The 15,191-nt window shown below is 38.6% G+C and overlaps 1 protein-coding gene across 1 annotated transcript in view; it reads right to left on the reverse strand.

Moving 5' to 3' along the window:
* Nucleotides 1-7,917: 7,917 nt before the first annotated feature.
* BTLA (B and T lymphocyte associated) overlaps nucleotides 7,918-15,191 on the reverse strand; it is a 32,467-nt gene continuing 25,193 nt past the window's right edge. Inside the window, exon 6 of the mRNA XM_004436584.3 lies at nucleotides 7,918-12,293. Within this exon, the coding sequence (XP_004436641.2) occupies nucleotides 12,018-12,293 (276 nt within the window). The 3' untranslated portion in view covers nucleotides 7,918-12,017. The remainder of the gene's footprint in view (nucleotides 12,294-15,191) is intronic.

Raw genomic sequence — 15,191 nt, forward strand, 5'->3', positions numbered from 1 at the left:
CAGAAAGGTGATAGGTATTAGGAAAAAAATTGTTGGAAATAAATGTTATGTAGATCCTAATCAAATCTACATTCAGTGTTTTCTTCTGTATATGCATTTAACTGTGATAGTCAGAATACAATAAGGACTAATATTGAGGCTAATAGTTCATGAGTGATAGTGATACTACTTGTAAGTTTATTCTTTTTCTGAATTAACCTGAAAATAATTAATTGCAAGTTTGTTGTGTAATTAATAGAGTTCTCCAGAGAAATAGACGAATAAGATATTATGTATGATGTATATTACATATAATATACTTAATATTTATTATATATGATATAATAGATAGAATCTAGACATATAGATAGAGATTTTTATAAGGAATTGGCTCACACGATTCTGGAGGTTGGTAAGTCCCAGATCTGCAAGGTGAGTCAGCAAGCTAGAGACCCAAGAGAACTGATAGTTCAGTTCCAGTCTGCATCTGAAGGCCTGAGAAACAGGAGAGCCAATGGTGTAGTTCTAGTACGAAGGCTGGCAGGTTTGAGAACCAGGAAGAGCCAATATTCAGTTCCGAGTCTGAACATAGGAAAAAAAGCCAATGTCACAATCTGAAGGCCATTAGGAAGAATTCAAGAGAGGATCATCATGTTTGTTCTATTCAGGCCCTCAACTGATTGGATGAGGCCCACCTGCATTAGGGAGGCCAATCTGCTTTACTTAACCTATCAATTTAAATGTTAATCTCATCCAAAAACACCCTCAAAGAAACACCCCGAATAATGTTTGACGAAATATCTACACACCCCACGGCCCAGTCAAGTCCACACAAAATTAATCATGATGACATCATAGCTCTATTAAACTAGAAGAATATAATCTCAATAATAGGTTGATGCATATGAAATCCTCAAAATGTCAATATTAAATAACTTCCAAACCAAAATGGAATATATCTATGAATTCATATATATATGAATTTTAATTATATGAATTTAATTATAATTTAATTATACTTAATTATTTAAGTGTATGTTAGAAATGTTGCTCCTATTATATAAAACCACAAAATCTCATCTCTCAAAAAATGTTAAGCCATACATACCACTGGAAATGGTGGAATGGTGTTTTAAGTATTTATAGATTTGTAGCTACATTACACAAACTCCTGTAGAGCAATGACAATAATTAATGTCTTTTCATTATTCATATATCGTAAACATGTTTGTTGATATTCTTAGTATTAGTAGACTAGATCTGTTAATTAAAATTTATCATATGATTCTGGTGCCTGGCCCAAAATTTACCAAGTCCTTATTTGGTATAACTTGGTCAAATTTTCGTTTGTTGCCTAATTTCCGTCACTGCGGTACCCTGTGGGGATGTGGTTGAGTCAAGTGTGGTGAACCACTTCAAAGAGGGCATGAGGCCAGCTCCATTTGACCTTTCGTAAACCCAAGGGTATTTTTAAAGGTGATGGACACTGAAAAGTCATAACATTATTAATAAAAGGGCCAAGACCAGGCTTCTATGTTTATAGATATAAAATAGCATTTTCAGCACCTAGTTTCAGATTAAGCTATATTAACTCATTTTTTTTTAATTACAGAAAATATCTCTTATGAGGGCTTTTCAGGACTTTAAGTGGTATGGCAACAATGACATAATAAAATATTTAGTCTTTACACGTTTAAAAGTGTTTTGGAAAAAAAATTGAAGCTTTTGAATTAGAAAAAAAATTTAATGATGAAATTTGAATAATTGCCATAAGAAAAAAATATTATATTAAACACTTATATCACTCCTTATATTATTAAGTGCTAGCAACTAGTTGTCATATTTGGGATGTAAATTCTAATATTAAAGTGTCAAGAATATGTGTCTTATTAAGCCTTTTTAAAAAAATTTGTGAATGCTATTTTAAATTAAAGATGTTAAATCCAGTTAAAGGTAATTAAGTTTTAAATATTAATTTGTATTAAAATATACTAGTATTTCAACTTGTAATTGTCTACTTGTTTCTTATTATAAGTGTATATATAGTTATGAGTGTATGTATCACCTGTGTATGTGAATGTATATGTGTTACATGTGTACATGCACATGTAACATTCAGTGAAAACGTGTATCCAAGATTATTACATTTGTATTTGCATGCCTATGTATATTACATATGCACATGAATAATGGTATGTGTGCATGTGTATTATTGGAAGAAACATACATAAAAATCATGTGCCATTAGGCATTAATTAAATAACATCTTACACCAAATGTTGCTAATAAAAAATGTTTAATTAAAGTCCTACAGATGTTGAACTGTGTTAAAGCCATGAAAAGGCCATGGTTGAGATTGCCCATCCTAATTTTAAATATATCAAATTAAGCCACTGCCATTAAGTGTGATCATGAACTGATTGTCATTAGTCCATTGTTATGTTGTAGTTAAGAGGAAAAATGGGAAATTTTAAATAAGTCCCTGAAGAACAAACCAGATGCCACTTTTCATTATGGAATTGAGGAGAAGGATCTTATGTTGAATGGTTTGCTTGTTTCTTGATACTTAGTTATTAAATAATTACATTGGAGATAATATGCATAATGATGAGGACTTTGTAATGGTATATAACACGTACAACTAGGTTTAAATTCTATGTAATATTTTTTAAAGAAAAAATTAATTTTAACTGCATAGAATTTAGAAACCTTAAACAGCAAAGAGTATCAGAAACAAAATTACAAAGAGTAAATGGAAATTACAAAACAAGAAACAAAATTGTTACAAAATCTCAGCTCTCCTAAATCAACCTATTGCAAATAATGCCAGACTAATAAAAGTACTAATAGGTTTGGAGGTAGCGGTAGTGATGTTTTTTGAGTTTTTTGTGTGTTATTTTTAAAGTCCTATGCTTTAGGGCTTCCTATGGTTTATAACCAGGTGTTAATAATCACTCCATAATACTTTACCTTTCATGACTCTTGATGAAGTCTTGACAATAATAAAATAATGTTTATAATAACAGACATCTACCATAATCTACCATTTATTGAGTGTTTGCCTATGAACCCATAGAAAACTCAAAGCCCAGGCACTGCCATAAAGTTTTTGGGAATTATTTGGTTGTGTAACACGTGCATTGTCTCAAAGCTGTGATTGATAAAGGGCAAGCTTACCCAACCTCTAAGAACATGAAAGAGATGGAAGCCTTTGTGGAGATTTTGGGGTTTTAGAGGACATTTATTCCCCACCTGGCACAGTGCTCTGTCCCTTATACCGCCTTGTAAAGAAGGGGCACGTGTGGGACTGGGGACCAGAGCAGCAAGCCACCTTGCCTGAGAAGGCGAAAATGCTAGTGAAGCAGATTAAAGCTCTGGGCATCTCCCAAGTAGGGCTACATTTGAGTTAGATGTGTCTGTGACTCTGGAAGTTATGGGTTGGGCACTGTGGCAGAGACAACAAAAGGAGAGAGTACTCCTAGGATTTTGGTCCCAGCTCTGGAAGGAGGTAGAAACCTGATATATCCCCATAGAGAAATAGCTCCTAGCAGTGTCCACAGTGCTCCTCCAGGTGAAGCCTCTCACAAAGGAACAGCATATCATAGTAAGAACTTCCCTTCCTATCAAGGGGTAGATTGAGAATATGTTCCATCAACCCACCTCTGCCATAGCTCAAACTCCTGCTTTGACTAAGCGGCATGCCTATTTGTAGCAGAGCAGTATCCTGTCTACCAGCCTACTGTCTCTAGAAATGCGGGGATACTAGGCCCTTTAGAGTATGTAGATCCTCCAGATACCCCCGCCCCTATTCCTGTGGTGGAGCCTGTGGCCTGTAGATGGGGAGTTGGGGAAATTCCCACTGATGCCTGGCATACAGACGGATCTGGTCAAGGTAACTCACCTACATGGACTGCAGTTGCTATTCAGCCCAATACTGACACTGTCTGAATGGAAACGGAAACAAGCCACAGCAGCCAGTGGGCTGAACTCAGAGCTGTTTGGCTGGTGATGGCTCATGAGCCCTGGCTGTTAACCCTTTGCACTGACAGTTGAGCTGTTCTAAAGGGATTAACCCTACGGCTTGGACAATAAGAAGCCGAGGGGTGGATGATCATGAATAAGCCCCTGTGGGGTCAGGGTGTGTGGAAAGACATTTTTTGAGTCTGCCTGCAAGGGCTTGAGGAAGTCCTCACTGTCTTTCATGTCCCAGCTCATAAGGCACTGACACTCCCTGGCTATCAGAAAGCTGACACCCTAACCCAGGTACGAGCCCTAGCAACTAACCCTCCAGTAGATACAGCAGATTGGGTGCATAGGAAGAGCGGTCACTGTAGCGCCCAGAGGGATGGTGTATTGCCAAGGATGGTCAATTGCCCTTGAAATACAGTGACTTGGTTAATGCAGTAACAGCATGTCTTGTATGTTCTAAACAACATCCAAGACAATTGCCAAAGGAGCCTGGGGTCATCCACTGGAGTTCCCAACCAGCAAGGAATTGGCAAATTGATTATATTGGCCCCCTCCCTCCAAATGGGGTTCTAAATATGCCTTGGTTTATGTAGACACCAGGTCTGGCTTAACCCAAGCTTTCTCTTGTCATTGTGCAAACCAGGCTGCCACCATTAGGGAATGAGAGAAGCTGAGTACCATGTATGTATATTCTCATCAAATAGGCAGTGATTGGGGATCATATTTCAAAGGTCATGATGTGCAAGACTGGGCAAAAGAAGGTAACACTGAATGGAGGTTCCATCTCTCCTATAACTTGCAAGCAGCAGGGTTGGTAGAAACGAAAAATGGAATGTTAAAGCAGAAAATTAGGGCCGGCCCCATGGCTTAGCGGTTTAGTGCGCGCGCTCCGCTACTGGCGGCCTGGGTTTGTATCCTGGGCGCGCACCGACGCACCGCTTCTCCAGCCATGCTGAGGCTGCGTCCCACATACAGCAACTAGCAGGATGTGCAACTATGACATACAACTATCTGCTGGGGCTTTGGGGGGGAAAAAAAGGAGGAGGATTGGCAATAGATGTTAGCTCAGAGCCAGTCTTCCTCAGCAAAAAGAGGAGGATTAGCACGGATATTAGCTCAGGGCTGATCTTCCTCACAAAAAAAAAAAAGAAGAAGAAGAAAAAAGAAAGCAGAAAATTAAATTACTAACAAGTAAAATCACCTTGGCTGGGTGGACTAAAGTACTATCCCAGGCTTTAATGCATTTGAATGATCAACCAGTAGGGCCTGTTTCTCCATATATCAGTCTGGGGACCCCAGCCGAGGTACTCAATACCATAAGGATATAGAAGTCTCGGGAAACAGCCATTGCTCCAACTTTCACCGTGGATCAACGGCTGTGCTGCTGAAAACACCAAGCCCCATCACACCTGGAAAAGGAATTATCTATTGGAATTTGCAGTGGGATGTCCTGGCAAGATGGGTGAGTTAATTCACACCCCTGAGTGAAGGGGAACTACTCAATCTCCACTAGAATCTCATTGTCTTGCTGCAAACCAGACCTGTGGAAACGCACTATACCTGGAATGGAACACGCACATTGAAAGAGGGGAAAAGGTGGGGGTCCTGGTCTGGTATATTCCACCCCCAGTCCATCTCCTAACATCTGCCAGTGTTGCCTCCCCAGCCAACATGTATGGCATGCACAACCAGGTCAAGTTGTTAAAGCTGCCAACCTCCATCTCCTCAAAGCCAGATGGGCACATTCTGTTTTCCACTGGTATTATCATTCAGCCACTGTCTTTTTCCCTCCATTGGCCTGCGGGACGTCATAGCACACATAGAAGCCCTTATTAAATTCACCCAGCACGCTTAAATGATAGCCAACAAAGCTTGTCCTTACCGAACACTGAAATGTCTCTAGTGAGAAAAGCTGTCCTCCAAAATAGGCTGGCCTTAGGCATTATCACTGTCTCACAAGGAGGCACCCATGCCATTATCCAGATTGTTGTGTATCCATACCTGATGAGTCTGCTAATGTATTATCTTTATTAAATCACATAAAAACACAAGTGAATGCCCTAAGTGATTTAACTCCCAGCCTAGGGGACTTGATAGATCAGTGGTTTGGATCACGGGGCTCTTGGTGAAAAAAGTAGTCACTAATTTTGGAAATCATTCTTAATCTGTTTTCTCTTACATGTGTCTCTATTGTTGCTGTGGCATCTGCCTCCAAATGCAGCCAGATATCTGCCTAATGAGCAACCTCCATGCTAGTAATACCCTTTGCTGACTGCTCCGGGCACATTACAAAAAGGGGAGTGTACAAGATTGAAAAGGGTGGTGGATAAGATTCTAAGAGCCGGTCACAAGTGCTAAAGTGTTGGAGGAGGTCATCAAAAAGATGTGACTGCTAGTTGACCCACCAACTGGACCCAGGCAATTGGAGGTTCCTCACCTCTTCCCCTGCCCTTGGAATGTAAATTTTGCTTGACTTATCCACTCCCAGAAGCTGCCCCAAAGATACAGTCTTGAGATAGTAATGTGGTGATGAGACTATCTGGACTGTATGTGTGACTGAACCCAGGTAAGTCCCATATATAAACTTTTAAGATTCTGGCAGGCAGGTGTGGAAATCTACTTAGCTTGTGGTGCCCAAGATAAGCCTCATAAGTAAGTTCTCTTGCTTATTAAACCTGCCACCTACCAACCTGTGGTGGCCTGACTCTTTCCTCCGTCTCCCTCTGCCCTCTGAGTAAGGGAAGCTGGTTTCAGATTACACCCAGGAAGCCCCCTAGGTTGCACAACAACAGCCTCTCACCCTTTTAACCACATTAACCCCAGGAAGGAGCCATTGCATTAAAGGCAAAGGACGCTGTCCTCACATCCCTGGCTCTCACTTGAGAGATTTGAGGCAGACTGACATCTCCCACATGCCTGGTTGGGTACCTCTCTTTTGACCTAACTCTTCCTATAAATGGGACCCAAAGTCAGGTAGGATTTAGGTGGAGGAATTGGTAGGAAACTTATTTTGTCTTTGGACCCAAGACATGCTTGCCAATTAACCTTTCCTGTTAATGTTAATATTTCCCCCAACTTGACTCCTTTATTTTTCAATTGGTTAAGAACTTGTAGACACAGAGGACTGTGATTCATTAGATTCCCTCAAAAACTCCTTTAGTAGAACTAGGAACACGATTCTACTAAAGAGAATAAGACATTGTCCTTACACGCAAGGAACTTACAGTTATGGTGTTTCCACAGCACTTTGCACCTATCTCTAAGATAGAATTCAATCAGGGGGTTGTAATTTTTGGTTTAGTTTCTACCTCTTCATCTGTACTGCAAGCAGTGATAGGCAGGAAGGGAATCTCACAACCATGTCACCTTAGAACCTAACAAACCTGGGTGCCTAGCATGTGGTCGTAGGTTGTTTGCAGATAAAGTGATTTTCATGGAATGTTTACCCTGACTAGCTTCAGAATAGGGCCTGATTTTAAAGATAATCCCCCAGAACTTGCTTTTGAACCTGTAACTTGATTTCTAGCACAGAATTTTCAGTTCCTGTGTTCTCAAGTTCAGCACAAACATTCTATAAAGCAGTAATGTTTTCTTTTACACTTGCCATTTTTACTTTCTGGGCTGGGTGGTGAGGCCCTTCCTGTTTCTACCTAAAATAGGACTTTCCAAATGAGTCTGTCTTATGAATGTGACTTGGCTTCCTGCCACACCTGACTCCGGGTGGGGAGATACGAGTTCATAAAGGCTAAACGGATCATAAGCTTCACAAATCACTTGAGGGATCTTATGAAAATGCAGATTCTTATTTAGTAGGTAAAGCCTGAGATTCTACATTTCTAACAACTCCCGTGGATGCCCATGTTACTGATTTGAGGGCCATCCTTTGAGTAACAAAGGAGTAGATAACTCACTTCACAGACACAGTCATTCATTCTTTAAACATTCTTTACTTCTACTGTGTGCCAAGCATTGGGCTAAGAAACTAAAGAGGAGTGTGACATAATCCTCACCCATAAGAAGCCCACAATCTAATGTAGCAGCAAACATAATAACAAATACGTGCTGATATGACCGTTAACATAATGATATGACCATTAGCAGAATAGGAAGACAAGCCACAGATGGGAGAAAACATTTGCAAAAGACATATTTGATAAAGGATTGTTACCCAAACTACACAGAGAACTCTTAAAACTTAACAATAAGAAAAAAAACAACTCGATTTAAAAATTGGCAAAAGATCTAAAGAGACATCTCACCGAGAAGATACACAAGATGGCAAGTATATGAAAAGATGATCAACATCATATGTCATTAGGAAATTGCAAATTAGGACAATGAGATACCCTTACATACCTATTAGAATGGATAAAATACAGAGCACTGACAACACTAAATGTTGATGAGGATGTGGAGCAAAAGGAACTCTCATTCATTGCTGGTGGGAATGAAAAATGGTACAGCCACTTTGGAAGATACTTTGGCAGTTTCTTACAAAACTAAACACACTCTTACCATACGATCCTGCAATCATGTTCCTTGGTATTTGCTCAAATGAGTTGAAAACTGATGTCTAACAAAAACCTGTACATGGATGATTATGCACTTTTATTCATAATTGCCAACATTTGGAAACAAGGAAGATGTCCTTCAGTAGGTGATTGGATAAACTGTGATATGTCCATACAATGGCATATTATTCAGTACTAAAAACAAATGAGCTATCAAGCCACAAAAAGACATGGAAGAACCTTAAATGCATATTATTAAGTGAAAGAAGCTAATTGGAAAAGGCTACATACTGTATAGTTCCAACTATATGATATTCTGGAAAAGGCAAAACTATGGAGACAGTAAAAGGATCAGTTGTTGCCAGGACTTGGGAAGGAGGGAAGGATGAATAGATGGAGCACAGGAGATTTTTTAGAGTAGTGAAACTATTCTGTAGGTTACTGTGATAAATCATACATGTCACTATATGTTTGTCAAAACTCACAGAATTACAACACCAAGGGTAAACCCTAATGTAAACTATAGGCTTTGGTTGATAATGATGTGTGAATGTTGGTTCATTGATTGTAACAAATGTACCATCCTGGTGCAGGATGTTGATGATGGGGGAGGCTGTGTGTGTGTGGGGGGACGGGGTAAATGGAAACTCTTTGTACCTTGCACTCAACTTTGCTGAATCTAAAACTGCTCTTTAAAAAAGTATAGATAGATAGATAGATAGATAGATAGATAGATAGATAGATAGAGATATGCTCAGTCTAGAGAATCTATTCTGGGGGCTAGAAAGTCTTGATTGGTGGGCAAAACTGAATAAACCACATATACCAAAGTAGCCTCTACATTGGAAAACCCATATCAAAATTATCGGGGGTGGGAGTGTCTTTTAACAGTGAAGATTATAGAGCTATATCCCAGGTCTCCTGAATTAGAACTCCTTAGTGCTGGGAGTTGATAATCTGTAGGTTGGTAATCTAGCAAGCTTTTCAGGCTGTTTTTATGTGCCATAAGGTTTGAGAATCACTCTTCTATTTCATGTCCATGCATTTTTTGCTACAAAAGCCAATACCAAATTGATTCTAAATAAGTTCTAATAACTTTACCTTCCTATTAGGAACAATCAACAATCTTAAAATCCATGGAAAATCATTAAATTATCTACATATTCTTTTTCATACATTTCATTAGTGAAATAAACCACATAAATAATACCGAAATAGATTTATTTGGGAAATACATATATAATCCGGACACCTTTTTTTAAGAAGGAATAAAAACATAAATGATTTGTGATTTTGGCAGCATGGTACAAATATATATATATAAATCATTTACAGAGGTGAATCATTATCAACATTGTATTTACTATAAGACATGTTAAGAATATTCTAGGGCCGGCCCCATGGCTTAGCAGTTAAGCGCGCGAGCTCCGCTGCTGGTGGCCCGGGTTCGGATCCCGGGCGCACACCGACGCACCACTTCTCCTGCCATGCTGAGGCCGTGTCCCACATGCAGCAACTAGAAGGATGTGCAACTATGACATACAACTATCTACTGGGGCTTTGGGGAAGAAAAGGAGGAGGATTGGCAATAGATGTTAGCTCAGAGCCGGTCTTCCTCAGCAAAAAGAGGAGGATTAGCATGGATGTTAGCTCAGGGCTGATCTTCCTCACAAAAAAAGAAAACAAAGAATATTCTAAACAATAGACAGAAAATTTTCTTGTTTTTTTAAATTCAAGAAAATTCTGAAGGAACTGTTCAGCTTTGTGTGTTTATCTGATAAGGACAGCAAAATGGATCCTCCCCGTCCTTCCTGTTTCTATTTTTAAGAATACCACAAGAAGCTATTCTAATACATCTTTTGTATCTAAGTTACCCATAAATGCAGCTTGGCTAAAAGAGCCTACGTAGAATTGGTTACTCAAAACTCTAGGTGTAACGATATCACACTCACTAGATAACAGTGACTCTAAAACAGCACTCACAGCCCCAGTCTAAGGGGCCAAATCTTAATGCCAATGCTACACAAGAAAAGCTCTGCCGCAAAATCTCAAAATTTATCTTTTGGGACGACAATTTCTATGGGATGTCATACTCCCGTCTCCGTAATTTCATACAATATTTTCATATATTTTCCTTAATGATTCATTTACTCTAGTATTTTGAGCTTCTTTAGCAAGCTGAAATGGAATGTCAACTTGTCAGTTTCTCTTTTGCCATTTCTGTAAGTCACCTACCCATCCTTCCATATACTAACCCACACACACACACACCCCACATACATTTGTGCAGGAGCTCGCATATTTGTTCAAATGGGCCCTAACCTTCGCTATCCACTCTGTGTGAAGTCTATTGCATTATTTTGTAGCAGCACCCGAGAACGCTAATAGCCTCAAGCTGTTGAAAAAAGTTGTAGGCTGTTTTTGGAATAGACTCAAGTACACTGGAAATTCAGAAAATCTGAAGCCATCTCTTCTCGCTATACTCATAAGTGGCTGCAACCTTAATATTTTTAAAGGAATGCTTACCAAACTGTACTACTTCACTATGTATGATTTTCTCTGATTCCTTAGTAAGAAGAACAGCAAGGTACAGATGTGGTGAATGAAAGTATGATGACCCATACTGGCCAATTAAATATTCCGGACTTTCTCCATTCCATTAATTGTGCCTTTAGTTTGCTATCAGGTTAACCATGAAACAGTTTAAGCCATCAACCTTCCGTTGCCTGACACTAACTATTCTCACTGATTTTTGCATTTATTCTGACACCTACGAGTATAATAATTCAGCAGCATTATGTCACATTCATATACATTAGTCTATGTGACCCAAACACTGAGTCACCATTTTGTTTATAAGTGCACCATACGTTAATTGCTCCACTACTATCTATATTTGCTTAGCAATCTAATAGGATAGATATAGGCATTTGTTTGTCAGATATGGGGAACATCTACCTCACATCCAGTTGGTGTATTCCACATATTTATTGCACCATTTATCCTTTCCATTCTTTTCTAATATCATCAGATCTAAAGTTATTTCCCCTTTACATTTAAGAAACCCCGGTATTAGAGTGACAGAAGAAAATTTCTTATTATGGAAGATTGACTAGAAATAAACATACTACCATTACTATATTTATGGCTAGTTAGTTAATTGGGACATTCTTTCTTTTTCAAGAGAGTGTAGTGAACTGACCCAGATAACACAAACTTCACTTCCCTACATGTGTCTCTGATAGCTCCAAAGAAAATATTGAGTTTGTATATTGGGTAAAATGTAGCTAAGTTTAAATGTTCTACTACTCTGCTACTCAGGATATCACTCAGTTTTGGAGAGAAGATTTTGTTGTTTAAGACTATAGTATAAAAGCCTCCCAAAGAAGTTTCTGGGAGAAATTTTAGTCATTTGTCCTATGGACCCTTAAGACCCAAGCACCAACATGAACCTTCTTAAAGTGAAACTTCTCAGGTCAAGGAATATTCTTTGACACTGTGGGCTCAGACAATGGTGCTGCCACGCTGATGGTTACTGGGTGGAGAGCAGGACCAAATTTAACTCCTCACGCATATAGCTGCATATTCTGTAGGTGCTTCATTCACATTTCTTGCCTGTCTTGGGTTCATTCCAATGATGGAATGGTTCAGGGAAGCATAAACAATGCCCTGTTTGTTTTCCTCCAGACACGGGTTAGAATAAACCCCAGGCTCTTCCTGGACTCTGAACCAGGGGTCATTATCATAAATTCCAGTTTCTGATTGCAGTGTTTGGGAGTTTTGCCTGGTGCCCACTTCAGTGTGTTCGCTCCTAAAGGGCTGGGGAACATCAACCTATAAGAGAAGAAAAGAGTGTTTTAAGTCCCACTTAAAGATGTAATAGCGCATATCTGTTAGTGAACTATGAGTGTAGGCTAAACCGAGTCATTGCACAGCAAGAGAAATAATCTACTCCTCCTCGCATATGATTTTGACATGTACTTTTTTAGCAGATTCTTACTGATTAAAGGATAGAAGGCTAAAGACCACCATGTTCCTCCTGAATGTTATTTTGTGCTGTATTATTAGTCACTTTTGAGATCACACTTTTCAATCCCTCTTCAGGATCAAAAACACAGCCCAAATTAATGAGAAAAGCATAAAATATTCCACAAGAACTTGAAGCAGCTTATAATATAATGGATAGTATTAATATTGTTTAAAATAAAACAATTAAAGATAAAGCAGAACAGATACCCTCTAAGGGGCAGAAAGAATAAATATTATGAGTTATCCAAGATGTGTTATTATGATTTGAAACCTGGAATTGGAAAATTGCTGTCAGTTTTGAGGAAGGGGCAGCCAAAGCTTAGAAAAAGTTCTAAAATATTCCAACTGTTATTTCTATCACAAGAAAATTCTTATATTTCCAAAGAGAGTCAAATATCTTAACGCTTCTGAGAAAGAGGTGAATTTATGGAAAGTAAAAATAAAATGAGTCTTGATGTTTTTCACTCTTTTTAGTTATTTGTTAGCCATTCCAAGCTAAACAAGGGATCCACCTGATAAAAATGAAGATATCACTTTAGTGCTAAGGGTTGTTATTTGAAATTTTTTAATCCCAATTTTGCCAGTCAATTTATGTTCTTGAAGTTAAGTCTAACTCCTTTAAGGTATCAGGTCCACAGTCTTTGATAGTCTACATGCTTTATCTGGTCCTTTGTCATCCTCACTGTGATGTGTGCAGTAGTACATCTATCACACCTCCTTGGCAGAGTTCTACCACACAAGCACATCTGGTTCTATCCTGAGAAACTAGGTATTAACTGCAGAGTACACTGCCTCTCTCCAATGAGTTGACTGCCCAGGAAATAACACTAAGGCTGGATAATTGAAAGAGGCAGGGATTGCTTTAACCTTCCCAGGCTCTTGACTCAGATGGAAAGTGCCCCCACTTCCACTTGAAGGGGCCTGATTAATGTCTCTGGAGGAGCAGTGAAGAAGACTGTCATGTGACCTAACACATAGCCATAAATCCTCAATATATCAACAAGGTCCCTGTCATACTTTTCAATCTAGATAAGTCTGTTAACTCAAGTTCCTGGCTCCCATCCCCAAAAATGGCTCGTTTCCATGGAAAACATTCTTAGAATGAACGGAGTGAAGGAAAACATGGTGTTCTGTGGGTGAACCTATCCTGTGGCATCTCGTCAAAGTGAGTGAGTGCCACATGGCTAGTGCACCATGCTGTGGTGGGTACAGATGACAGACACCGAGGCACTATCCTACTTTACATTTGTTTGGCACTTTACAGTTTACAAAGCACTTTTTAAAAGATATATACAATTCACTGGTTTTTAGTATACTGGTTTTTAGTATATGAGCACTTTTATACCCTTGAAGGGCTATTCTGGAATAAGTTGGGAACTTTGGCTTTTATATGTACCTGCCATGTTTTTACCAGTTCCTTTCTCTGCTTTGGATTTCTTTTCCACTGGTTTCCATACAAGTTCCTTCTTAAGAAATCTTTGGTCTCAAATATCTAATATGTCATCTCTGATTATTTTCTGAAATGTTTGACAATTCAAATGAAGGCAAAACTGTGAATTCCTGTGAAAAACGTGAACATCTTAAAACAAAATTCTCAAATAATTGCACACACAGAAAAATCCCTCTTGAATTCAACTTCAAATCATAAATAATTTGTCCAGCTTACACAGGAAGAAATATGGTTATATTTTAACCAACCTTGGCTTTGCTTGCACAGTAAATTATTTAAATTATTGTTTTAAATGGTTTCAAAGCTCTCAGGCCTGATCATAACAGAATGTAGTTTGTTGTTTTTCACTATAGAAAGAAAGGAAATAATATTTAAGAACATTTCCCTGCTTGAGGAAACAAAACCTTAGCACCTAATGCAGTGATGCCTACTGATTCTTACTAAAAACTTAATACAAGTTTATCAAGTTGAATGGATTTGGTTTGATTTAAAATTAGGCAACCTGGCGGTGAATGCTGAATGCCATTTAATATTATTTGCAGAATTATTGGCTGTATCTGCCTCTGGCATTTCTGGAACTTTCAAGAAGGTTACTGCAACTTGATCTCTATTCTTCCTTATTGAAACACCCACACACACACACCAAGTTCCTTTGCAGTACCTCGTTTACAACTATTTGTTTTTAATGAAAGAGCTTCATAAAATCTTTTTCAGAAATATGTTGCCTCATCTTGCATTCTTTTTTGAGTTCCAATATTTACGCAACATTAAACCCAAAAGAAAGGCCTAAGTTTATATTTCAAGAACTTGTAGGAAAACTTGGCACTGTCTCCAAAACGCCCTTTCCTTTGTCTGGGAGGTCTCTTCCTTGATGAGCCCACACACATTCCAAGGGACTTTGTGTAGTAACTGGACCTGTGATCCTGCCTCTTCATCTGCTAGTGTGATCTATGAAGAAATCACACCTTGTATTACGAGGTTATTTATAGCTTATTCTCTCATTAACTCCCAACTCTCTTCTTGAAACACTTTAAGATATTTTTGTGAAAATAGATGAATAACCTGGTCACATAACAGGCCAAGAGTAGAGCCAAGGTTATATGATTCAGTCTCTGAATTTTCTGCTTAGAATCTACACTGCCACCCATGACACCCATGGACCACTTATTGTTAATCCTGAAGAATCTTTGTTGCAAATGGAGGTGAATGTAAAATAAACACATTTTTAAAGTAAGTCAAGAAATGCAGCACTT

The sequence above is a fragment of the Ceratotherium simum genome, chromosome 15 (genome assembly GCF_057802395.1).
Source record: "Ceratotherium simum simum isolate JZ-2026a chromosome 15, ASM5780239v1, whole genome shotgun sequence".
Lineage (NCBI taxonomy): Eukaryota > Metazoa > Chordata > Mammalia > Perissodactyla > Rhinocerotidae > Ceratotherium > Ceratotherium simum.